The sequence below is a fragment of the Peromyscus eremicus genome, chromosome 3 (genome assembly GCF_949786415.1).
Source record: "Peromyscus eremicus chromosome 3, PerEre_H2_v1, whole genome shotgun sequence".
In the NCBI taxonomy this organism is placed as follows: domain Eukaryota; kingdom Metazoa; phylum Chordata; class Mammalia; order Rodentia; family Cricetidae; genus Peromyscus; species Peromyscus eremicus.
Genome location: NC_081418.1, coordinates 65077743 through 65104812, shown reverse-complemented (window position 1 = coordinate 65104812; position 27070 = coordinate 65077743). Strand labels below are relative to the sequence as shown.

Sequence of the window (27070 nt, the reverse complement as noted above, 5' to 3'; positions counted from 1 at the left end):
CTGTTCTCGTGCCTAGCTCCTTTCTTGTCTGATTTCTCTCTATATTTATCTACTGCTCCCTCTAAGTTCTATCTTAATTCTCTTGTCTTAATTCTGCCTCATCTAGGTCCTTTTCATTTTGTTCATAACCAGCTAGGACTTCCCCATCTTACTCTTCCTCATCTTCGATCTCATTCCTCTAGTACTCTCTTCTAGCCCTTCAATCTAGTTCTTCCCTGACTCAGTTTGTTCCTCTCAATTTCTTACCAATCTAGTTTTTCCATTCTCTTTTCTCTTCTCCGTCCTCTTATGCCCCGGAAGTCCCAGTAAATATACACTTAAAAGCAGTAATCCCGCCGGGTGGTGGTGGTGCACGCCTTTAATCCCAGCACTCGGGAGGCAGAGCCAGGCGGATCTCTGTGAGTTCGAGGCCAGCCTGGGATACCAAGTGAGTTCCAGGAAAGACGCAAAGCTACACAGAGAAACCTTGTCTTGAGAAAAAAAAAAAAAAAAAAGCAGTAATCCCTTGGCAGTGAAAGCCAGGCTTCCAGGGTCAAACGGAAGGGTGCTAAGAATCACACAGAGAGGCAATAATTGTTAATTATCATTTGCAACCCCAAAGGGAAGTGACTAATGGGGCAATGAATTAACTAAAGGCTAAATTCAGGTAATATCTAAGAAGAGGGATCTTATATGCTCCACTATAGTCTTAAATGTGATTGGTAGAAAAATGTTAAGACTATATAAGTTGCTAGGTCAATGGGAGAAAATAAAACTGCCTTCTTTTTTCCTGTGGCTCCTATCTGTCCAAGTTATCTTCCATTTTTCTGCAGGGTGGGGGAAAGTGTGCTCAATCGCTAGGCAACCTGTGTACAGCTAAATGCCTCTGATGATAAAGGGAGATCTGGAACTAGAAGTTAAGAGTTGGGAAAGGGGGAAGTTAATTGGCACATCCACCAGGCCTTCTCAAATAGGTAGCCTGAATGCTTAAGTCTGTTCTTAGAGACTACTGAGGTATCTCTGATAAGGTACTTTCCTCTATCTGGGGATGGACCTGGCCGGATGCTGCCAATGATGATAATTACAGGGAGGCTTGAACTGGGGTTCTGGCTGAGCATAGCTGTCAGCACAGAAGGTTATCTAAATATTCCCAGAAGTGGTTAGGTAAGGAGTTAGCAGTCTATGAAGTTAGTAAGGATGTAAGAAAGGAGGGTCTGAGCTAAATTGTGTAAAGCTATTACTCAACATCCACCTGACCTAGGCAGTGTCTCCTTGTGGAATTTATCTTAAGTCAGGAGACTTGCATGTGGACTGTTATTACTGCTAGTCCTTGAAAGTGGCTAAGGGAGATATGATTCCAGAGGAAGCCTTTCCTGAGGCTGTTCTCCAAAAACCTGGAATGTGTATGTCCAGAGAGTGATCAGTCCACACTGTTAGCCCTTCTTAGGGAAAAATCAATTAGGAAAACTATGACAGCACACATGATTTTCATAACAGAATACAGCTGATATATAACAAGCCAAATAACACTAAAAGCTCCTTGGAATTTGGCTTCCTCTGGAGGAATTCCTTGATCCCTCCAGGTAGTGACTTTGCCATAACCAGCTGAGTTCTAATGATACATTCCTGCGGCCCGCAGTACAGGTCCAATAAACATTTTTAATAAGGAGTCCATTCTAAAATAATGGACTCCACAAGAACCAGTGGAGAACTAAGCATTATAAAAAAGGCAGAGGCAGGCGGATCTCTGTGAGTTCGAGGCCAGCCTGGTCTCCAAAGCGAGTTCCAGGAAAAGCGCAAAGCTACACAGAGAAACCCTGTCTTGAAAAAAAAAAAAAAAAAAACCCAAAACCAAAACCAAAACTAATAGACTAGGAGGGGGGACTAGAATCAGGGAAGAATAAGGAACTCGCAGCATTTCAGCACTCCCATCTGTGCACGTATTGCTAGTTCAGCGTTAAAAAGGGCAAATATACACGCACGCCTTAATACCAGCACGTGGAGGACAAACAAACCAGACCTCCAGGAGCCCTTAATACCAGCACGTGGAGGACAAACAGACCAGACCTCCAGGAGCCAGCCTCCCGAGAAGCCCGCCAATCTCCCGCGCCAAGATAGGCGGACACAAAGCCTCCCGGGGCGGGGGCGGGGCCAGATACGTCACAGGAGCCCGCCCCCTGACGTCGGGCGCCGGGGACGCCCGGAGGTTTGTGGCGGTGCCGGCGCCATTTTGCCTGAGCGTGCGAGCTAGTGGGAGTGGAGCGCAGCGGCCGTTGTCGCCGTCGCCTTCCGCCTCCCCACACTCCAGACAGCGGGGTGACTAGGCCGCCGGCCCTCGAGCCGAGACTTGTCTCTTACTTAGTTCTCGGGAACTCCTGGCCAACATGAGTGATGTAGAGGAGAACAACTTCGAGGGCAGAGTGAGTACAAAGCCGCGGGAGCCGTCTTCGGCGGCGGCCCGATGCTCCGGGGCTCGGGGACGAGCGCGGTCGGTCGGGCGAGGTTACGGGGCCCCGCGGGAGCAGCCTTGAGGGCCACCGCGAGCGCGTCCCTCCCGTCCCAAGATGGCTTCGGGGTCCCCCTGCCTGTCCAGATGGCCCGCTAGCCCGCAGCGCTCGATTCTGGCGACTGACCGGTACCTGGCCTGGTCCTATCCTCTCCTGTCGCTCCCTTTCCTCTCAGCTTCCCATCTCTGCTCCGAGGTGCGGGTCCCCGGCGCGGTGGGGCAGGAGGCGGCGGGGCGCTCCCTCCGGCCGGATAGTGGTAGGTGCTTCGTGCGGTGGCATCTCGGGCCGGCCCGGCCCGGCCCAGCCCAGCCCCGGCCATCGCAGCGGGGTCTCGGGGTCGGAAGTGCGCGGGGCTGTTGGTCCGGGCGGGGAAAGGCTGTCGCGGGACTAGCTGGGGCCTGTGTCTCCTTGGCTCTCTGTTGCAGTGAGCGGCCGCGTCTCCCGTCGGAACCGGCGGCGGCGGCGGCGTTGCGTCTGTAAGGCGAAAGCCTTGAGGTTGGAGGTGGGACGAGCCCCGTGAAGTGGTCAGTCAGCGACCGCCGCGACCCTTAGGAGTTCTTAAGACGAGAGCTGGGAAGGGAAAACGACGCAAGAGCCTTTCCCCTTAATGTCCCCTCTCCTTTCCCTTGGACATGAGTGTGGAAATGCAGTCACTCACGCCTGCCTGTCCTTCCAACTGCTCGACGTTGGGTCCTTCGTGGCTCAGCTTCTCATGCTTTTCTTTTCCTATCTATGACCTTCCATCTGAGAACTCCTTCGCAGGTTCTTATGGTTAAACTGTCGAGGCAACTTAATTTCACCTTACGTAACTGAGCGAATTTCATGGCTCAGTTTTTAAGGGGGAAAAAATAGCTAGTCAGTGTTAACTCAAAAGATTACCTGAGATTTACAGGCCCTCCCCCAGGAAAGGGTTCGAGGTTTTCTTTATTTGAGGTCCTGTGAGTGTAAACAGCATAAAGAATACGTTATTCTTAGCTTGAATATATTACAACGTTTATTACCGGTTTTTGAGCTTTATTTCCGAAGTTATCCTAGTAGTGGAAATTGATGGAAGTGAGTCCTGGTGAAGCTCTGTAAGGGGGAGAAAAAGGAAACAAAAGTCCCAGGCTCTGAGTGTTCCCGCTGTTGTGTTGGTATTTATTCTGATGGCGAGAGGGCGGATGAGGGGAAGAAAACAACACTTGAGGGGTTTGTTGGAAGGAAGAATTTGTCCCTTTTAGAAGCTCAAGATACAGACACCTGTAATCTGTCAGTCAAGTCAGAGGGTCAGTTAGGTTTTTGGAGTTTATTGTTTCTTTTTTTAGAAAAGAGGGCTTTTTTGTTTTGTTTGAGGGGGTGGTGTATGCACTAGGACTAGATCCAAACTATGTTTATCTTTGATTGAATCATTTGAATGATTTGCAGACTGAATATAGTTGAACCTGCTTACAGTTTTAAGATTGTTTTGTTATCCTAACAAAACTTTTAAGATCATGAAATAAAAATATTTGGAGGTAGTTGTGTTACCTGTGAAGATACTTACTTAGGAAAAGACTTTTTTTTTTTTCTGTCAGTTTGTCGGTTCCTTTTTCTTTATTCCTTCCTACCTTCCTTCCTTCCTTTCTCCCCCCCCCCCCTATATAAATACTGGGTTTGGTTTGTGGGGTTTGCACCCGTGTGACTTTAATGGCTCTGGTTCCTTTCTGATTTGTCATCTAGTGGAAGGAGGAGGAGTAGATAATTACCGCCTTACCCACCCAAAATACTTAATATTCCAGAATCCACTTCTCAGTTAAAATTTATTTAGGCCTTAACAACCCAGTTAACACAAAAGGTTTTTTTAGCTCCCCTCTTCTGCCATTTGTAGAGACAGCATTTTGTGTGTTGTGGTTCTGAGTTTGCTGGGAGTGGGCCCAGGCCTTGTGCATGCCAGGCAAGTGCTCCACTCCTTCTTCTTAGAACAATTGGGTATTTAAATACATTGGGTTTGTTTGTTTGTTTTCTGTTGACCATAAATCAGCAGTTAGGAAATTTCATGTAACAGCAGCTGTGCCCCATTCTCATTATCTCTAAAGATGTCTGAGGGTAACAGTTCTAAAAGATTTTCAGATAATGTATTTGTTGAAGTTAATCACTTTCAACTTGTCTCAATACAGTAAATTAGGGGAAGCTTTCATGGGTCAGTAGTCAAATATTGGGCTTATCAGTTGTTTTTTAACCATTATTAATCTAGAATCTCTGAATGTGAGCCAGCCTAGTCTACTGAGTGAGTTCCAGGACAGCTGGGGGTACACAGAGAAAAACCAAGAGAAAGAAAGAGAACCAAGACCCAAAGACCACATAAGCCCCAGTTTACTACTCGTTGTATATTCATGATCTCTCCTCCCACCCCCTTTAATTTTATTGTATGTATATGGTGTTTTGCCTGCGTGTATATCTTGCATACCAAATAGGTGCAGCGCCTGCAGAAGCCAGATGAGGAAGTTACATCCTCTGAGACTAGAGTTACAGATGATTGCAGGTTACCATGTGGGTGCTGGGAATTGAACCTGGGTCCTCTGGAATTCAGCCAGTGTTCTTAACTGCTGCAACATCTTTGCAGCCCATACTTCAGTGTTTTTAAACAAGGACTTGCATCCCTAGTTTCAGATAATTGACAATTCAAATCTGGATTTAAAACACTGTCATCAAGTATATGAGGGTAAGTGCTGAAATAGTGTCAGATAAGTTTGATTCAATGTGTAGTTAGATAATGAAAGGGTTTTGAATTCTAGAGTTTGGTGGTAGGGAGAACCATAAAAGGAGACCTAAGACCAAAAGGACTGGTACAGGAGCAACAGATTCAACTGATTATTTCAGGAAGAGGGAGAATGATTGTGCCATTAGAACAAAATAGGTCCAGTGCTGGGCACATTGTGTGGCACACCATTAATTCCCAGCACTTGAAAGGCAGAGGCAGACAGATACCTCTGAATTCCAAATCAGTCAAGGTACACAGTAAGGCCCTGCCTTTAAAAAAAAAAAAAAAAGCAAGTAGGTCCATAAACAATTTACTTGGTGGGTGTCTACATCAATTTAACAAGTAGTGGAAAATGTCTGGGGGGGGGAGGGGAAGCGACAGGGTACTGAAGCTCATGCCTGCCTTAATTCAAGATCCTCTTGCCTCAGCTTCTGGATCCTGGAATTTCTAGCTAGGGGCCACCACACCCAATTTCACCCAACATTCCTTTGAAGCTGAGAATGAGGGAAAGTGGCTCAGTCTGTCTGGCTGACCTCAGACTCAGAGTGCTGTGATCTGTTTGTCACCTTAATAAAAATGATGGATTGTTTGCTTTATAAAACAACCCAAAGTTAGAATTTTGATCTTAATTAATATCCTTTGTAGAAATTGAGAATAATGGACACAAAACTTTTGTTTAGTCTTGCTGCTTTTTCAGTTCTTGTTCTGGCTTCTTGAAAACAGAAATGTGTTTTAAAGAGTCAGTATGGAGTCTCCTGGCTGACTTCAAACTGGTAGCTATCTTGACATCACTTCCTGAGTGGTAGGGTTACAAGCATAGACCCTCATGCATGACTATGTCTTCCATATGTTAAGATATTAATACATACAACTTTGTGTGTGTCTTCATGCTTGCATACCTGTGAAGGCAGGCCAGAGGCTGAAGTCAAGTATCTTACTCTCTCACCCTTTACCTCACAGAGGGCTCAGTTTCAATACCCAGCACTCAACGTGGCAGCTCACAGTCACCTGCAACTCCAACCCCAAGGGTTCAGACATTCTTCTGGTCTCTGTGGGTGTGGCATGCACATGGTGCTTAGAAATACATGCAAGCAAAACACCCACACCCATAAAGAAATTGGGGGGCTTGTCTCAAAAAAGGAAGAGCCCTCTCCCCTTCTGGAATTGATTTACTAGCTTGTTTTAAAAACAGTTTTCATTTGGGATTTAAGATTTTTATGAGGACTGGAGAGGTGGCACAGTTAGTTGTTTGGAGCACTTGCTGATCTGGAGGAGGATCCAGGTTCTAGCATCAGCATGAAGTGCTCCACAGTACCTTTAACCTCAGTCTCCAAAGGATCCAGCGCTCTCTTCCGTCCTCTGTAGCACCTGAATGCAAATGGTGCACATAATTCATGCACACAGAATTTTAATGAAAATTTGTGAAATTTAGACTTAGTTAAGCTTCAGCAACTTAATTTTAAACATTTTCTTAGATTAATTTGCTTAAGGGGGCGGGTAGAGTGGAAGTGAGAAAAATGGTTAAGTTTTAAGTGTTGCTGTTTCTCCAGAGCACCTGAGTTGGGCTCCCAGCACCCACACCAGGTAGCTCACAACTGTAACTCCAAAAAATCCAACCCCTTCTTCTGTCCTGCAGGCACCCACATACACTATTACAGACATGTGCACATAAAATCTTTTTTTAAAGCTGGGCGTGATAGTGCGTGCCTTTAATTCTAGCACTCTGGAGGCAGAGGCAGGCCTGGTCTACACAGTGAATTTCAGGATAGCCAGAGCAACCTAAGAGATAACATAAGTGAAAGATTGAAATCAGTCTTCCTTGGGAGGGAGACAATGGCTAGCCAGCTGTGGTGGCTCAAGCCTATAATCTGTACTGAAGGTGTGAATTGCTGTAAGTCCAGCCCATAGTGAGTTCCAGATAGCATGAAATACCAGAAAACCAAGTAGGCGGGGAGGTAAAGCTGTTGTCTTGTAGTAGGAATAGTACTAACCCTGAATTTGGTTTTGGGTTTATTTTGCTACATGCTATCATGAAACCAGTTGTATGTTCTACTGTTCTTTCTCTAACCCATCTACTTTCATGTAAAAGGCAGACTTCTGAAAAGAAGCAGTGCCTGTAATTCTATGCATAATGCATTGCTATAATTTTATAGATGTAAGGTGTTTGCACTTTGTACCACTCCTAAAATGAGAATAAAGAGCTATGAAGTGGTATGTGACTATTGTGAGAACTTGCCTTAGCTTCCTGCCCCACCCCCCAGAGCCTTGAGATCTCAGAGACTAGCAGAGCAAATATGGATGAGTTTAACAAGAGGAAAAACGGGATGAATAATCAGCATAGTAGTTTCCTTGAACCTGGCTAACTAAAAACTGTTGGGTATTGTCAGTAGGTGCTCAGGCATCGTGATCAACCTGAGACCTTTGTAAAAGGTCTATATTTCTATGCTTAAGTGAATTGATGCTGTTGTTTCATAAGTCTTAGCAGGTTTAGTAGGAAAGAAGTGGAGGTGAAAAAATAGTAACTGTCACATTGAGGAAGAGATTTGATTGTTAAAAGGTGGAAGGCCAGTAGTCAAAGGAAATGTGAGCTGTACATATACTTGTCTATAGTCTTTGTTGTGGTATTCATGAGAGGTGTAAGTAGTCCTGATAGAAGAAAATTGACTTTTCCCCTTGAAACCAAGGCCCTGTCATGTGATTCATACCTACTTTATGACACCAGAAGATGAGACTGTGAGTGGAGAATTTGGTGAGTGGTTTTTAGTTTGGTATTAGTTGTTATTTATTGGCTTTATTTATATACCAGCCAATGTAGTCTGTATAAACTTGGGGGAAGAGGGGCCATGTAGTCCAGGTGACCTTGAACTTGAAGCATCATAAGAGTGTACACGTGCTACCACACCCAAGTATGGGGCATCAACTCAGCTTTGTGCATGTTAGGAAAGCTCCATCCCAGCCCTAAACATGTACCTTTGAAATGGTTTTTTTATACCAGATTCAAACGCAACGTTTTATCAGAACACGTAAGCTGGCAGGGTATGAGCAACCTTTAAAGTTTTTACCAAAAGATGTAAGTTTTACAGAAAACATGATAACTGTGGCTTAATTTTAAATTTTGACTGACTGCCAGTTACTAAGTCATTTATGATAAGTTTTCAGTTATTCCAAACTTTAGAGAATATAGGCATAGGTTACGTTGAGTCATCCATGAGCCTTTGTAGACAAAGACTGCATTGACTTCATCATGACAAATATCTTAAAAGAGATGGATGACCTGTATAGTTTGTTTTTCAGGGATTCTAATAGCAATTTGGTTTAATAAGAAACTGAATATGTTTGCTTTTCCTAATTTCTATTAAAAACCAGCCCCATTGTATCCCAGAGAAAGAGAAAGCATAAGTGTCCCTACTGTAGACCAGTTAATAGAGTAAGTCCAGTATGTGGACAGCCAAAGTACATTTTCTTCTTCTTGGGGCATATGATTTAAATTCACTAGTTTATTTCTGTGTAAATTCCCACTTTATAAAGTACTAGGGAAATAACAGGAAGTTTTCCACATGATGTACAGACTTGAATATGTGTAAATTTGTCCCTATAACCTGGCAGCATTGCCTGGTCCTAGTATTTAAAAGGGTTATTGTAGTGTTTATATAGTTTCCTTATCTTTACTTAAGTGTTTAGGTTTTCTATTTTGCATCTACACTACTGAGCTTCCTGTTGCTTGCTTATGTTCCACAACCATTTGTCCATATAGCAAATACCAGAACCTGTTTGAGTGAGTCGCGCTATGAATGCCTTCTGCCTGGCTTCTTTCTGGTGTGTAGTATCTAAAGGTAGAGGGAAGCCTATAAAGGATTTTAACAGCCTTAAATATGATAGCTTTAAGAGCTGGTTAGTCTAGTGAGACTAGACAGATAACCACCTTGTACCAGCATTTGTTTTCTTCCTTGCAATTTAAGTTTCCAAATTCTAAATAGTCTTAAGAATTTCTTTTTTGAAATTTAAAATTAGCCAAATATGCTCACTCATGCTTGTAGTCCCAGTTTCACAAGATTGAAATCAGCCTGGGCAACATAATGAAATCTCATTTCAAAAACAGGGTGGGGGGTGTAAAGTTCCAGCCATGGTGGCCTTTTAATCCCAGCACTCAGGAGGCAGAGGCAGGAGGATCTCTGAGTTGGAGGCCAATCTGGTCTACAGAGTGAGTTCCAGAACAGCCGGGACTACACAGAGAAACCCTTCTTTTTTTTTTCTTTTTCTTTTTTTTTTTTTTTTTTTAAGTTTGTTGAAATTGTTTCATTTAAAAAGATGGTCAAAGAGTAAGAAAAAAAAAGATTATCTGGCATCTGTCCTCCATAAATGACTACTGTAGCCTGGTTTCTAATGCAGAGTTTAGTGAAAGTGGTATTTATTTAGTTAGTGTTTGAGAAATAAGATCCTTTTAAATGATAAACATTAGTATGACCTGCTCTTTGTATCACCAGTTGTTTAGAACAACAGGCCATGTTCTGAAATGTGTGATTTGGTCCTAGTTTAAGTTTGTGACACTTATGATAGCTGTTAGCAGACAGCTAAGAGGACTGACTAGTCTATAAAGTTGTTTAGAGAAGATTCTGAAGGTAAAGAGATCAGATAAAACAGCTCTAGATATTTGTGACACCCTGATGTTAAATAATGTTTTTGGCCTGGGTTTGTAAGTCATTATCCAGTGCTTGCCTAGCATGCAACAGCCTGGGGTTCAGTTCAATCCCTAGAACACCTTTAAAAGATATTCTGCCAAACTGTGGTATTTTGTTGTGACTCTAGATCTGGAGTTTAAATATATACACACACACACACATGTACATACACATATACGTACATTACTGAGTTACTGAAGTCTCCAGAAGTAATTTTTGGGGTCAGCAAGATAGCTCAATGGGTAAGGCACTTGCTCCCACACCTTATAACCCAAATTCTAAATGGACTCCAACAAGTTGCTTTCTGGCCACAAAATAAATTTAAAATGTAATCTTTTAAAGAAGTCATTTTCAATAACAGTGTTTTTGAGAAGCTTGGGAAACTAGAAATGTATCTGGGCCATTATGTTTTTGTCATACTGGAGGATTTGTTAAGAGTAAATTTTAGGCTTATCCAAGGTTTTGTTTTGTTTAATCATAGTAAAACTAAAGGTTTATAGTATCTCAGCAAAACTTTCTTCTACTTATGTATAAAAAGGCTGTGGTGTTTGCATAAACACTGTTGTGACCACTGTACTTCCACCACAGCATAATTGAATGTTATGCTATAGGGTCTGTTTTATAGGAAGGAAAGCTAAAAGAAAAGACATTCTCTTGGTTCAGATTTTGAACCAGCCCCTTAAGACTTCAGTTACAAGCAAAATTTTATGTTGCTCCAGGCAGCTGTCTAGAAATTTAGAGTGTAAAATATGAAAAACTTAACATTGTTAAGATTGGCAGGGTGGTGGTGATGCACTCAGATTTCTGTTGAGTTCGAGGCCAGCCTGATCTACAAAGCAAGTTCCAGGACAGCCAGAGCTGTTACGCAGAAAACCCTGTCTCAGGGGAAGGGAAAAGAAAAAAATATTGGAAAGGTTATCATTGACCAGGGAGATAATGGGTAGAGTTCCTGATAAGTAAATCTTTTGATATTAAACTTCAAGGAAAGGAGCCAGGGTTATATATAGCTCAGGGAAATGGAGGCAGGAGATTTGGGATATCTTACGGCATGAGTGAAAATTGGCATGAATATATACTTTTGTAAGACTGGGCTAATTCTTTGCATTAATAACTGAATCTTAAGTGGATGGAGAAACCAAATTTTGGGTTCTATTTTGGTTATGTGGGTCTCAATATCAATCAAGTTACCATGCTTTTTAATCAGTTATAAATTATTTGGTGAGTTTTTATGTAGAACTAACTTCAGAAACTGGTTTGCCATGAAGGAGGTGTCTATTTCTCATCGATAGTATACACAGATGCCCCTGCAAGGAATGCAGATGTGCATAAATGCAAATGCAGTGGGATCGAAGACAGTTGTTGTGATACATACACATTTTGTTTGTACTGTATGGTATTTAAGTGGTACAAGGGTGGGAGATTTCTGTGATTCCAGCACTTGGAAGGCTGAGGCAGGAGGATTTATTTCTGTGAACCATAGTCCATCCTGGGTTATAAAGTGCAGATGTGTCTCATAAAACAGCAACAGCATGTATTTCAGGAATGTACAAGCTAAAGGAAGGACTGTTAGAAACTTTGTGCTCTTTCCCTTTAGTTTTTATACGCTTGTCTTCAAAACACATCTTTCTGGGTAATCGGAACGGTGAAAATGGCAGTCAGAATTGGGAGGTGCAGTCTTACTCATCTGTTAGGTCCTGATCTCCCTCCGGCATGTGTGCTGTCCTGTGAGTTCACGTGGTGTGCATGGCCCTTTCAGCCTGGGATGCTCTGCCTCAGCTGTGCCTGAATTTCTTAGTGTGGTGGCTTATTGAAAGTTACTTCTAAGATCAGTAAGACTTCAGCCTGTAAAATAGTGGAAAATGAATATTTAGGTGGGGGGAATTGGAGTTTATGTTTGAATTACATTTATATTTAAATTAGGGACTAGAATGGACATGAAAGGGGAGGAGGGTAAAGAGTATGGTTAAAAACTTAGAGAAATTCAGTAAATTCTGTTAGACTACACATTTGAACATTTTTAAATACTATAAAAATTTGGTTTTTTAATTTATTTTTAAATAAACTAGTTATTTGCACTTTACCTGCTGGCCTTTCCATTTGGTAGATAACATTCTGAACTCCAGCAGAGTTTTATAATCCCCACGTGCTTAAATATACTAAATGTTCTTTTTCCATTAAGGTTAATGTTCGTGAAGAAATTGAAGAGTTTTTTCCAAGAATGTGGAAGATAAATCAAGATAAAAGAAGGCTAATGAAAAGTATTAAAGATCAGAAAATTAAAATTGAATGGGGGAAAAAATTGAACAGAAGATTGGTCAGATAGAAGCACTTGAATATTTTTTTAAGGCTATTTTGAATTGTTTGAATTGGGGAAGAATACACGAAGTATGAAAAATGAAAAACTCAATGAAGAATGAAGAGAAGTAGAAAGCAAGAGTGAAGTAGAATTAAAAGAATCTGGAAGAATGAATGGGTCCTAGGTTAAGTAAATGTATGGTTTATGTTCCAGTGTCTGTATGATCAAGTTGTAGATGAATTTGCATGATTACTTAGTTAATAGAAAATTGGTGATCTGGTTCAAGTAGGGAATTATTGAGGACAGTTAGCAGTATTAACAATGGGATATTAATGAGCTGAAATTTTTTTTTCTGGAGGGTGTTGCCTAACCATTTGTTTTTCAGGAGCAATCAATATAAATAATTACGGTACTTTAAATGTTAGGTGGTAGGCATCTACGTGACCAGTGCCATTTGTAATACTGTCTTCTTTGTTAGGAGTCTCGCTCTCAGTCAAAATCTCCAACGGGAACTCCTGCTCGCGTAAAATCAGAGAGCAGGTCAGGATCTCGTAGTCCATCAAGAGTTTCCAAACATTCTGAATCCCATTCTCGATCAAGATCAAAATCCAGGTAAGTTTAAAATGTGTAGGCTGCTTTCTTCACAGCAGGAGGGTTTTGTCAGATCTCCTTTTAGCTGCATTTCATATAGAAGGTTCACCGATGGCTCCGACTGCAAAATTTAGAGTCATTCCTTGGCTTATCTGTTAGCTACTGCTCATTGGGTAAAGGCCCGTGCCACCACACCTGGTTCTCTAAGTTTAATCCATGGAAGCCAAATGGTGGAACTGACTATTGCAATTGTCCTCTGACCTCTTCCCATGTACCCACACAACGACATCAGACACACAGATTTTTTTTTTTTTTTTTTTTTTTTTTTTTAAGATTTATTTATTATGTGTACAGTATTCTGCCTGCATGTGTCTCTGCAGGCCAGAAGAGGGCACCAGATCTCATTACAGAAGGTTGTGAGACACCATGTGGTTGCTGGGAATTGAACTCAGGACCTCTGGAAGAGCAGCCAGTGCTCTTAACCTCTGAGCCATCTCTCCAGCCCAGACACACAGATTTTTTAAAATGCTAGATACACACATCTTTAATCTACCTTAACTGTCTGAAGCAGAATCTCTCAGTCAGTCCAGAGCTTGCCAGTGTGACTGTTCTAGCCAAACATCATGTTCTGAGGATCCCGAGGCGCTACCTTCCAAAACTGGAGTTACTGGCCAGTTACCACACCTGGCCAACATTCACAGGGCTTCTGAAGCTCTGTATGCCTAGTTCTCTGCCTTACGTCCTGATCTGCCCAAGCCAAAAAAAATAAAGTTTTTTTTTTTTTAATTTTTTTAATTTATTTTTGGTAGTGGTGGTGGTAGACTGCACTAAAATGATTATTAAGAAGACTAAGGAATATCTTCATGCCAGGTGGTGGTGGTGCACACCTTTAATCCCAGCACTCAAGAGGCAGAGGCAGGCAGATCTCTGAGTTCGAGGACAGCCAAGGCTGTTATATAGAGAAACCCTGTCTTAAAAAACCAAAAAGGGGAGAGGGGGATATCTTCATTAGTATTGTTCCCACTCAAATGATTTTTTCTCTGGTAGTACGCCATTAGATTTATTTCATCCCTTTCTCCGAAGTCTGTTTATTCAAGCACTTGGTACCAGGTTGCCTCAATACTCTTCGCTCGTCCTTAATTCCTTTTAGGTATAGCAGATTTTACTCTTTTGCTATTCTCCAAGTGGATCTTCATCACTCTTTTTCTTTTCAATTTAGACGAGGTCTCACTACCTATCTAGCCCTGACTGGCCTGAAACTCAGTGGTTTTGTCCCTCTTGAGTGCTGGTGATAGTAATGCCCTGCTGCTGCTGCCTTTCTTTTTCTTTCTTTGTTTTCTTTGAAACAAGGTCTAACTAGCTCTGGCCAGCCTCGTACTCATGGAGATATTCCTGCGTCTGTCTCCTGAGCGCCATGCCCTATTCTGTTTGTCTGTGTATGCCTTTCTTTTCTTACGTATCCTTTAACCTTTTTGACAGAAGGTAAAATGAGAGTGAAGGGATGGACTAAATAGAAATAGCTAGGCGGTAGTGGCTTCCAGAAGGCAGAGGCAGGCAGATCTCCATGAGTTCGAGGCCAGTCTGTGCTAGAGAGGGAGTTCCAGGAAAGGCTCCAAAGCTACACAGAGAAACCCTGGAGAGAGAGAGAGAGAGAGAGAGAGAGAGAGAGAGAGAGAGAGAGAGAGAGAGAAAGATGTGTGTATTCTCAACAACCAAGTTATCTCTCTAGCCCCCACCCCTCCAAAAAGAAATCTTTTAAAAAAATACATTTTTCTCAGGTCAGATGAGGAGTTGAGACATAACTCAACCAAAAAAAAATTTTTTTTTATTTAGGTAAGTTTTTTGTTGTTTTATTGAGTTTTTATTTTATTTGTATTTATTTTATTTTATTTGTATGTATTTATTTTATTTTTATTATATTTGTTTTATTTTGTTGAGTGAGTCATCCCCTGGAACTGGAGTTACAGATGGTTATGAGCCACCATAAACCAAGCCTGTGTTTTCTTGGAGAACAGCAAATGCTCTTAACTGTTCCCCATCCCTGTGGTGCAATATTTAACCTAAGTTTATTTCTTTTAAAGGTCAAGGTCAAGGAGGCATTCTCATAGACGCTACACTCGGTCCCGGTCCCACTCTCATAGAAGACGATCTCGAAGTAGATCCTATACTCCAGAGTATCGTCGACGAAGAAGCCGGAGTCACTCTCCAATGTCCAATCGCAGAAGACATACAGGCAGCAGGGTATGTGTCTAAATAAGAGTCAATGGAAACTCGGTTTTCTCTTCCTCCAGGGTGTAGTCATGGCAAAATGCCTTGCTGTTATGAAAGAAGTGATACTGCAGAAAGAACAGATTTTAGCTGCATGTGCTAGTACTTGCCTTTAATTCCAGTACTCAAGAGGCAAAAGTAGGTGGATCTCAGAGGCCCAGGCCAGCCAGGGGTACATAGTGAAGCTCTACCTCAAAAAACAAAAAAGTGAATCATTTTATGTTGTGCATTTGCTAATAAAGGAAATGCTACCTTCTTAACAAGCCTACATAATTTCATGAACCTACTACAAATGAAGTCCATTTTCTTGACTTTGTGTGTGTGACAGGTTTTTGCCATGTAAGTAAGGTTGACTTCAAAACTCAGCAATCCTGCCTCATCCTCTTAAGTGTTGTGATTACTAAGGCAGAAAGTTTGTGTGAGTGTCTTTCCCAGGAGGTCAGAAAAGACGTTGATTGCTCTGGAGCTAGAGTAATGAACAGTCACTTGTGAACCTCCTAACATGGGTGCTAGAAAGTGCACCTCTGCTGAGTGGTGTCTCTCCAACCCTTTGAGTCGTCTTTAGTTTGTGTGTGCTATGTGTCTGCACAGGTGTACATGTAGAAACCAGAGGGCCTATCCATTATCCTCTTTAGTTATTTACCACCTTATCTTCTGAAGTAGAGCTCACTGAACCTGGAGCTCCCATGTTGGTCATGCTGGCTGAACAGTAAGACCAGTAGTCCTCCTGTATGTTTAGTGCTGAGATTTGGGATGTACACATTTGTACCCAGCTTTTTCCATGCGTTTTAAAAATTCTTTTTTTTGGGGGGGGGGGGTATGTTCACCAATTAAAATAAATTCATAAACTGAGATGTGATACACTCAAGTTTTGCTGTATGTTTCTTTTCTACTCAAAAGTTTTATTATTACAGGGAAGAAATAAGAAAATACCAAAAATCTCTATGTAATAACTTTGTTTTGTTTTGTTTTTTGGTTTTTTCGAGACAGGGTTTCTCTGTAGTTTTGGTGCCTTATCCTGGATCTCGCTCTGTAGCCCAGGCTGGCCTCAAACTCACAGAGATTCGCCTGGCTCTGCCTCCTGAGTACTGGGATTAAAGGTGTGCACCACCAACACCCGGCAATAACTTATATTCTTACTGAACGTGTGTAATACTCTTTATGTGCTGTTATTTGGATGTGAAACACTGAAGTGTTTTGTTTTGGTTTAAGAGTTGGCAGAGAGGCTAGCAAGATAGCTCAGTAAGTGAGTACATCAGGACACTTGGCTGTTGAACCCGATGACCTGAGTTTAAACCTAGAACCCACACTGTAGAAAGAGTTGTCCTGACCTCCATATGTGCCTCCTAGCACAAGTGTGTCCACACACTAAATAAATGTGTTGTTTTGGTTTTGGTTTTGGTGGTGGTTTATTTTTTTTTTAAGATTTTATTTATCATATATACAGTGAATGTTCAGCCTGTAGGACAGAAGAGGGCACCATATCTCATTGTAGATGGTTGTGAGCCACCATGTGGTTGCTGGGAATTGAACTCAGGACCTTTGGAAGAACAGCCAGTGCTCTTAACCTCTGAGCCATCTCTCCAGCCCTTGGTAGTTGTTTTAAATAGTGACAGAGCCCAGATTTCAAATGGGTTGGCTTACTCTGAAGTCCTTCTCTGCTGTGCTTCCCCTGTGTGATGCCAGTGCTGCTGACAACCATGGTAGACTGTGTCAGTAGTTAAGTCTGGATCCTGCTACAGAATGAGAACGGTGGCTGGACATAAGACTCAGTGGCTAAGAATTCTTACTGCTTTGCCAAAGGACCAGAGTTGGGATCTAGTACCCCATCTGTCCTCTGTGGACATGGGGGTAGAATTGACTTTTAAAATTTTTTAATGTGTTTGTGAGTGCCTGCCTTTATGTATACAGTGCACCATGTTTGCCTGGGAGGTCAGAAGGTGTTGGATGCCCTGGAAGTAGAGTTAGAGGTGGTTCTTGTGGGTGCTAGGAACCGAAATGGGGTCCTCTCCAAGAGCAGCAAGTACCTTTAACCAATACTTCAGCCCCTAAAATAAATCTTTAAAAGAATGAAAATAGAGGGCTAGGATGGTAGCTGAGTGGGAAGAATACTTAGCCGTTGTGCATGAGGCCCTGGGTTCAGTCTCCAGCACCACATGAAATTGGGTGTGTGGTGCATGGGCAGTCCCAGCACTGAGGTTACTAGAAAAATGGAAATGAGGCACATTAAGTAGTGCATGCAAAAGGTGAATTCTTTAGGTATGTTCAGAAAAATGCTGAGCTAGACTAGAGGGAGGGGAATAGTTTTGTACAGGCTATAGCTATAAGTGTATTTCAAAGAAGATCTTTATGTGTTTTGATCTTATATTGGAGTCTTAATTAAAATTTAAATCTACCTTTATTCAACAGGCAAATCCAGATCCCAACACTTGCCTGGGTGTCTTTGGCCTCAGTTTGTACACAACAGAGAGAGATCTTCGTGAAGTATTCTCTCGATATGGACCATTGAGTGGTGTCAATGTAGTTTATGATCAGCGAACTGGAAGGTCACGTGGATTTGCTTTTGTGTATTTTGAGAGGATAGATGACTCTAAGGAGGTAAGTCTTGCTTTACAATTTTCATTTGGAAGAATTTTTGTTTGCATGATAATGATGCAGCATTACTATTAAAAGTCTGTTAATAGCATTTCTGTAAACATGCCTCCTGACTCTGTCTGACTTGATTGGCACTCAACTCATAGTGTTGCAGTTAAAAAGCTAGTTTTGCTTTTCAGCTCATGCTTCCTGGTATAATTACATGCTAATTGAATTCTGACCTTATAAAGTGAATGATAAGAGTTAGAAAGTTAACCTGTTTTCATGCTAGGCCTTGTTTTCCACACCTGCCAGGGCAGGAGCATCTTCAGTTAAGCTAGATAGAATCTGAGATTCTGTCTCCACACACTTTTTTCATGTAAACTTGTTAGTCTTAGCTTTTTATTCTTTCAGCTATTTCCTTTATAACATAAAATGGCAGCTTAAATACTTGCAAAGTTTTCCATTTACTGAAATAGTTAAACTATCATACATTATTATGCCTTAAAAAAAAAAAAAAGTGGGGCTGGAGAGATGGCTCAGAGGTTAAGAGCACTGACTGCTCTTCCAGAGGTCCTGAGTTCAATTCCCAGCAACCACATGGTGGCTCACAACCATCTGTAATGAGATTTGGTGCCCTCTTCTGGCCTACAGGGATACATGCTGTATACATAGTAAATAAATAAATAAATAAATAAATAAATAAATAAATAAATAAATAAATAAATAAATAAATAAGTGAGTTGGAGCTAGGTAGTTGGTGGCACATACCTTTAATTACAGCACTCAGGAGGCAGAGGCAGGTAGACCTCTGTGAGTTTGAGGACTGCCAGGGCTACACAGAGAGACCCTGTCTCAAAAACCAAGAGTGGGATGATGAGCTCAGGTGCAGACAGGTTATGTTCCTTCTTTACACTTTACACTAGGGGGCAGTGCTGGCTTAGAATTGTGTAATTCTCAACAAGAGAATGCAAGCTGTTGTAATTGTTCTTTTGCATCCGTTTAAGTCATCACTTCTTGGCTACTTAGTGAGTTTTACCAACAAATACTGAACTACAAACTGAAAAGCAAGAATAGAGGTAGGTTAGTGTGGGCATGGTGTTGTATACCTGTAACCTAGCACTTGTGAGACAGAATTGCTGTAAGTCCCAGTCTATTCAGGGTGACATTGATAACTAGTCTTAAGGTGTGTGGGAGGGGTTATAAGTAAAAGAAAAAAAATTAAGCTTAGCAAGCTCTTCTGAATATCTGAAGATCTTTGTAAGTAAAACAGATCTTAGTGGCATTGTCTGGGCAACTTAAATATGTTCTGGATGGTACTTAGCTCTGGAAATGCTAACAGTCCTCTATACAAGCTCCATTTTCAAAAGTGGGTTTATTTGGATTATGAATAGTTCATTTTAACTAAAAATGGCTTCAAGATGAGCGAATTGTGAGTGATTTTCTTTTTCTTTTTTAGGCTATGGAAAGGGCAAATGGGATGGAGCTGGACGGTAGAAGAATTCGTGTGGATTATTCTATCACCAAGAGAGCACACACGCCTACACCAGGCATTTACATGGGCAGACCAACTCAGTAAGATTCCATATTTTATGCGATAGAGTGCCTAGCAGCATGTTCAGAGCATGAGTATAGGGCCCAGACTATAAAGCAAATCCAGCTTCCAACTAAGTCTAAACTGCATTCCAGAAATGTAGAAATACATCCCCCTTCCTTCCATATAATTTTATTTTTATCAGTATATAATCATTTAAGGGGACTGGAAAGATGGCTCATCAGTTAAGAATACATGCTACTCCTGCAGAGAACATGAGTTTGAACATACCTAATTTAATTATACTATTTCATGCATTTATTTAAGCAAGTGAACGAAATATCTGTATGTTTTTTACTCTTAGTTATATACAAATAGAAAAAATAATTAGGTGTTGCTGGGTGGGTATCTTGCCTCTAATCCCCAGCATTTAGTAGGCTGGCAAAGGAGAATTGCTACTACTTTTGAAGCCAGCCTTGGCTACATGTGGTGTGAGAACCTTTCTGTCTCCATAAGATCAAAATAAATGCATTCTTGGAGGCCTCTTTGTAGGACAGATCGTATTGGTGCTGGTATTTGTTTTAAAATACCATGATTTTCACATTGAACAAAAACATACATTTTTTTTTTTCCTTAAAGAATACAGAGGAGGTAGATGCAGGCAGATCTCTGTAGTTTGAGGCCAGCTAGGACTGCTGTCACAAAAAAAATGGCAAATGGTGGGAAGAGGCAGATACAGGTTTATAGCAGCAGGTGCCTTTGCCCACTGACCCATCTTTCCAGCCTCTACATTTGCTGTTTATTTCTTAATTATCTTTCTTTCCATTCTTCTTAGGCATAGTTTAGTGCATTTTGTTCCTATTTCCCATGCTTTTTGGGGGGAAGTGGTGGTGGTACAGAGTCTCTGTATAGATCCTTGGCTGTCCTGGAACTTACTTTGTAGACCAGGCTGGCCTCACAGAGATCCTCTTACCTCTGCCTTCCGAGTACTGGGGTTAAAGGCATGTGCCACTGCACCGGGCTTAAAAGTTTGTTTTTGTTTTTATGTTTTTGGGGAGGGGTGTATGCACATTAGTACAGTGCCCTTAGAGACCAAAAGATGGCGTCAGCTTCCCTGGCTTGGCTAGAGTGGCAAGCAATTGTGAGCCACCCTAAGTGGATGCTGGGAACCGAACTGAATCTTGGAAGAGTAACAAGTACGCTCTTAACTGCTGGGCCATATCTCAGAGAGTTGTGTTAGAGCATAAGGAGCCAAAGCAGAACACCATGGAAGTGAGCAAGGTGAGGTGGGAGGACATTGGCCAGGCAAGGGAGGTTCCCTCACTTTTCTAGTTTGTATTCAGTGGTCCTGGATGATGACCTTTTCTTTTTTTTTTTTTCTTCATTTTCTGTAGTAGTGGTGGTGGAGGTGGAGGAGGCGGCGGTGGCGGTGGAGGCGGCGGTGGTGGTAGACGACGGGATTCTTACTATGATAGAGGATATGATCGAGGCTATGACAGATATGAAGATTATGATTACCGGTACAGGTAATGTTTTAATCTGAGATGTCTAGTCTGTGCTGGATTGGAGGCTTTATTTAGCACTTGAATGTTGGCATGTATCAATAAAAACTAGATGTTTGAGCTGGGTAGGTGGCTGGATAGTCGTAGTTGCTTGGGAGACGAAGATAAGAGGATCACTTGAGTCTAACCTATCAACATGGTGACTTTACATATTTCAGGTTGGGGTGGGTAAGAGTTGAAGAAAATTTTAGGGCTAAGTGTCACTTGATGGTACTGCTCCAGTGCTAGGTCCTGGGCTCAATCCTTAGTACTGCTTAAAAATACATTATGTGGGTTGTGCTGGTTTTTTTTTGTTTGTTTGTTTGGTTTTTTTTTTTTTTTTGAAGACAGGGTCTCCCTATGGAGCTCTGGCTGGCTTGGAACTGGATGTGTAAACCAGCCTGGCCTCCCTTCACTGAGGCCTGTCTTCCCAGTGTTGGGATTAAAGGCCTGCACTACCACAGCGGCTAGTTCTTGTCTGACTCGGTAAAGTGATTATGTGGTATGCTCATTCATCTCTCATTTCTTACAGAAGAAGGTCACCTTCTCCTTATTACAGTCGATACAGGTCACGGTCAAGATCTCGTTCCTATAGCCCAAGTACGTAAAATTTGCTTTTGTGGTGTTGAAACTATAAACAGTGATTTTGAGATACTTGGATATGTGGGTGGGTGTTAGTAGTTGGAAAAATGGCTGGAGAGATGGCTCAGTGGTTTAAGAGCACTAGCTGCTCTTCCAGAAGTCTTGGGTTTAGTTCTCAGCACCCCACCCACATGGCAGCTCTCAACTGCCTATAATCCAGCCCCAAGTGATTTGACACCCTCACACAGACATACATGCAGGCAAAATACCAAAGCACATAAAATAAAAATAAGTTTAAAAAAAATAGTTGGAAAAATATTAAGCACATCAAACTATAATTATAATTGTTTCTGTTCTCTTTCAGGACGCTATTAATAATGGAGTGGTTGTGGCCAAGGACTCTCTGCCCCCCCCCTTTTATTTCCCCCCTTCCCCCTTTGATTCTGGATTTCCAAGCTTCCAATGCTTCCTAGTCCTAAAAACAAAACAAAAACCTGGTTTATTTCATCTATAGTGTGGCCAGTTGTGTTGCTGTTTTCCACCCTTCGTTATACTCTTAAAGGTGTAATTGTCATGTAAGTCCTTGAACATCTGAGTAAAAAGGAGCCCAGTGTTAGACTTTGTGGTTCTTCTCTGCCTTTACTATGAGGAAAAAATGATCTTTTGAAAGCTTTTGTGACGAATATTGTAGTAGATGTCCTTTTATTAGAAATCTGCAGTTATAACAAACTGCTTTTTAACCTTCTTTGGGGAAAGGTAAATAACACTTGAAGTAGATCAGTCATGTCAAGTTTGTCTGGAGTGGCATGGAACAGGATTAGTTGAGTGTAGAAAGTTTGAAGCTGTAGGAGAAAAATATGAAGAATGTAACTTTGAACCTAAAAAATTAAGTTACCTTTTAGGAATTAAAAGCTTGTAGATTCCTATAAAACTTGTTATATTTGAAGTTACATGTTAAACCTTATAAACTTAAAGTGTGATTTTTATGTTAAATTTACAGAAACTTAAGTATTCCCTTAATCACTGAAGGAAAACCTTTATTTATTACCTAGAACAATTGTATAACTTGCTGTTAGAAATTTTGGTATTGGTTGGTTATTGGTTTCGTGGGTTATTGTATTGGATAGGATCCTAAAATTCATGTGGGGAAGAGTAATTTCAAATAAAAGTTAATTTGAAAATGTGATTGTCTCTTTATTTGGTAACAATGGAAAATGCAACTGTATTGGAAGCTATTTATTTTTATTTTATAACTGTTTGCCTGCATGTTTATCTGCAGTATGTACATGCAGTACCTTGTCCTCTGGAACTGTTCAGAGTTGTGAGCCACCCTGTGGATGCTGGGAGTGGAACCAGGTGCTCTGGAAGAGCATCCAGTGCTGTCCATCTCGCCAGCCCTGTGGAAACCAATTTTTTATTGTCCTCACATTTTTGTAATATATAATAATTATACAAAAAAAAATTTCATCCTGAGTCAACTTACTATTTCCTCACTTTTTCCTAGTACTTTTTTCTTGGACTTGTATTTTGAGTTTTAAAACCCCTAGTTTGAGACCTGTGTTTTTGTTCTTTTTTTGTCTGTGAGCCAAGAGTATGTGGAAGCAACATGTTGAAAGAATAGATGGCTCATGTCCCCTGGAAGCCTACATGGGGAGGGGAGGGGACTCAACATTTTCTCAAAAGGTGCTGGACAGTGGTGGCACACACCTTTAATCCCAACACTCCAGAGACAGATCTTTGTGAGTTCAACGCCAGCCTGGTCTAGAGTGATTCCAGGACACGCAGGACTCACAGAGAAACCCTGCTTGAAAAGAATAAATTAAATTATCTTTTTTTTATCAATGCACATAAAAATAAAATAAATTTTTTTTTTATGTGCATTGATGTTTTGCCTGCATGTATGTCTGTAAGAGGGTATTGGGTCCCCTGGAACTAGAGTTACAGACAGTTGGGAACTGCCATGTAGGTCCTGGGAATTGAACCTGGGTCCTCTGGAAGAGCAGCCAAGTGCTCTTTTAACTTGTTGAGCCTCTCTCCAGGCCCCATAATCCACCAAGATTAACCGGGGCCATCTGTGTGATCATAGGTTTGGGGCTCTCCATTGGAGCCTGGGGGGCTCTGCAGTGGTTACACAACCTAAGACAGTAATCTCTCCATTCCAGGGTCTGTCAGTTAACAGTTGAGAGGTACTTGAGTAGAAGAGCCCCATGAGTCCCTTCTCATCCTTGACTGTCATAGGGCTAGGTTTATGCAAGTAAGATGTCTTTGTATGATTGACTTAGACTAGACGTCAAATAGAAATAGAACAGTATAAGTTACATTTGGGTTAATATAAAAGGTGGAGGCAGTGAAATTGGTTCAGTAGATAAGAGTGCTTGGCATAAGGACCTGAATTCAAAACCCCACTTGCCCATGTAAGTAAAAAAACAGATGTTGACATGCACTCCTGTATCCCTAAAGTTGTGTATGGTAGAGACGAGGATAGCTGGGGCATGCTAGCTGCCAACCTAGCTCCAGGTTCAGTAAGACATTGTTTCAAGGAAATAAAACTAACAATGATAGAATAATAAGCCCAGTGTCCTCTTTGAACATCCTTGAGTTCATAGGTGTATGCATGCATGAACATGTGTACATAGACCACACATACAAAGTAAAGTTATAACCAGGTGTGGTACATTTAATCCCAGCAGAGGTAGAGGCAGGGGGATCTCTGTGTTTAAGGCCAGCCTAGTATACACACGACGGAGTTCCAGGTCAGCCAGTGTTACATAGTGAGACCCTGTTTCAAACAACAAAGCTGTAAATTTTACTGCCCTGATAGTCAAGGTGAGAATGATGGTGTCCATACTAAAACATGCTCTGAGAATGTCCCACTCAGGGTACTAACTACAAAGGGAAAATCTTAAGAGTTTTAGACTGAAGAAACTGGGTAGACAACTAAATGACCAAGTGATGAGACAACACTGTGCTTCCCAAGAAACACTTAGGACAGCATCACTGTGGTATTCCACCACACTAGAGAATCATCAGAAAAGTCAGGTGGACAGACCTGAAGATGAAGGGAAAATAGAAGGGTATCCTAGCATGCAGCATAGCGTCCCCATCATCTCACCTAACGGGAAGCTGGGTGGAGTGTAGGAATTGTTTGAGCCCAGGAGAGAAACCAGCTTGCTGGCTAACAGCAGGACCCCTTCAAAAATGGGGCGTGGGGATTGAGGAGCAGTCCAAATTAGAGTCTAAACATGACAAACAATGCAAACCATGGTCTAGTAGTTTATGACTTAGATGGTTTCAGTTTTCTCCAGGGCCTAACCACATAAATGAATGGAACCAGGAAGATAATAGTGAGGTGACCCGGAACACGTTCTCTTCACCTGTAGTTCCTAGCTCCAAGTCTTCACAGGAATATATAACCTGGAGTAAAAAGGGGCCACAGGAGGAGGGGGGAGCAATGGAGGGAGATAGCTGGGTACAAGTGATCTGAAGGGGGAAGTAGGGAAGGTGGGATGGTTTTAATTAGGGGGTATAAATACAGAAGGAGGAATTGGGTAAAATATCTGAAAAAATCAATACGATTATATATCTACCTTAAATTACATACAATACATATATGTCTACACATAAACTACCTATACATATATAGTTTAAATAAAATTTCCCATCTAGGCTGTCAGTGCTTCCCCAAGAGCCATCAACTCTTAACAAAAACCCCAACATTGGGCATGGAAAGCTGCCTTTTGAGTTGTTGGTTAGGGTTGCCCAAAGGACTCCCAAAGCATTGTGGGCTATTGCTGTTGCCCTTGGTTACCTCCTGGAGGTGGAAGGTAAGTCCCAGCTGCCGAAGACACATGTACTTTGGACACAGGACCCAGAGGACCCGAGCTGGCTCTGACCTGAAAGTCTCCGTGAGTTTACCTTTCATAGTACCAGAAGGTACCATGCAATCTTCCAAGGGAGGAAAGGAACCAATAGTCCTAACTAGTTGTGATGCCTACGGACCATCACAACCACCAGAATGGCATGATGATCCAAAGAGTGCAGTCCTGGCACTCATACCTTGGCAGCAGTCATCAGCTCTCAAACTGGTTTTAAGGCCCGCTCAAGGGGGAAACTATGCCTGTTACTGGAAACCTAGCCAACTACCCACTAGTGAAGACATGGATCTTGGAGGTGATGCTACAACCACCACTTTACTAAACCAGCATAATTCCTAACTACTTTGTTTGTTTTGGTTTTTGGGGTTGGTTTTGGTGTTTGAGACAGGGTTTTCTGTGTAGCTTTGGAGCCTGTCCTGGAACTCACTCTAGACCAGGTTGGCCTTGAACACAGATCTTCCAGCCTCTGCCTCCTAAGTGCTGGGAGTAAAGGCGTGCACCACCACTGCCCAATTTAAATGCTTACTTACTCTTATAGCTACAGATAAGTATAGTTATCTATATCTAAATCACTCATTAAAGATACAGATGGAGACCATTACAAGGAACCACAACTGATCAAAAGGAAGACGAGATCATGTGGTACCGTCACAACGGATAAATCTGCAACAAATTCCTGCACCTAAGGCTGGCTCAAGGATCATTGTGGAACAGGTGGTGGAAGATTCTAAGAGCCAGAGGAACAGAAAGTTTGCTGAGCGATTGTGTCATCTGGAAATGTCAGAGACTACACCCACCAAGTCTCATCAACATGACTGCCTAAACAAGACCTGAACACGGAGGACGCCAATAGATGTGATAACATGGAAAGAGGAAAGCTCATAGAGCTCAACCCTAGACAGAGAACCATGGGAACTGGGGAATGATAGGAGTGGGAGAAATGGTTTTCTCCAGAGAAGAGCCCCCAACTGGTTATCCAGTACCAAGGGCTGGCTATCCAGTTCTGAGATCATGTACAGACAGCTAACATTAGACAGACGGAGCAAGTTGGGTTTATATATTTAGGTATATATGTATACATATATGAAAAAGACCACAAATTTGAGAGAGAGAGTAAGGGGATACATGGGAGATTTTGGAAGGAGGAAGGGAAAATGGAAAATGATGCAATTATGATTTTAAAAATAAGTAAATTATTATAAAAAATAATTTAAAATTCAAATAATGTTTTAAAAGGAGCCAGGTGGTGGTAGTGGCACACGCCTTTAATTCCAGCACTCAGGAGGCAGAAGCAGGTGAACCTCTGAGTTCGAGGTCAGCCTGGTCTACAGAGTGAGTTCCAGGACAGCCAAGGCTACACAGAGAAACCCTGTCTCAAAAAATTAATAATTAAATTTTAAAAATGGTTTTAGGGGCTGGAGGGATGGCTCAGAGGTTAAGAGCACTGGCTGCTCTTCCAGAGGTCCTGAGTTCAATTCCCAGCAACCACATGGCCGCTCACAACCATCTGTAATGAGATCTGGTGCCCTCTTCTGGCCTGCAGGCGTACATGCAGGCAGAACACTGCATACCTAATAAATAAATAAACCTAAAAAAAAAAAAAAAAATGGTTTTAGGAATTGAACCTAGGGTTTGCACATGCTGGGCAAGTGTTCTACAACTAAGCTACATCACAAACCCTTTTTCTATTTTGAGACAGAATCTTGCTAAATTGTAATCCTGTATCAGCTTTCCAACATGCTGGTATTTCAGGCCTGTGTCACAGGCCAGGCTTTAATGTTTTTTTTTATTATAGGAAATAATACTATTAATTATTAGATATTATTCTATCTTCTCTTTAAAATCACCTTTCATAGACCTGGAGAGAAGGCTCAATGGTGAAGAATATTTGCTGCTTTTGCAGAGGACCCAGGTTTGATTTCCAG

General features: G+C 41.7%; 1 protein-coding gene across 6 annotated transcripts; it reads left to right on the top strand.

Annotated features, from left to right (window-relative positions):
• The first annotated feature begins 2157 nt into the window (after nt 1-2157).
• On the top strand, nt 2158-21888 carry Tra2a (transformer 2 alpha homolog). Of its 6 annotated transcripts, XM_059257822.1 has the most exons (9): nt 2158-2399; nt 2662-2742; nt 12659-12792; nt 14853-15012; nt 17449-17637; nt 19073-19188; nt 20542-20673; nt 21221-21288; nt 21635-21888. In XM_059257822.1, exons 1-9 carry the CDS (start codon nt 2364-2366, stop codon nt 21643-21645), a joined length of 927 nt encoding a protein of 308 aa, XP_059113805.1. In that variant the 5' UTR covers nt 2158-2363; the 3' UTR covers nt 21646-21888. The 6 variants fall into 6 exon arrangements, with proteins under 6 accessions (XP_059113805.1, XP_059113804.1, XP_059113801.1 ...); XM_059257821.1 differs by lacking the exon at nt 2662-2742 and having other exon boundaries at nt 2159-2399; nt 20545-20673; nt 21224-21288; XM_059257818.1 differs by lacking the exon at nt 2662-2742 and having other exon boundaries at nt 2159-2399; nt 20542-20667.
• The last annotated feature ends 5182 nt before the right edge of the window (nt 21889-27070 follow it).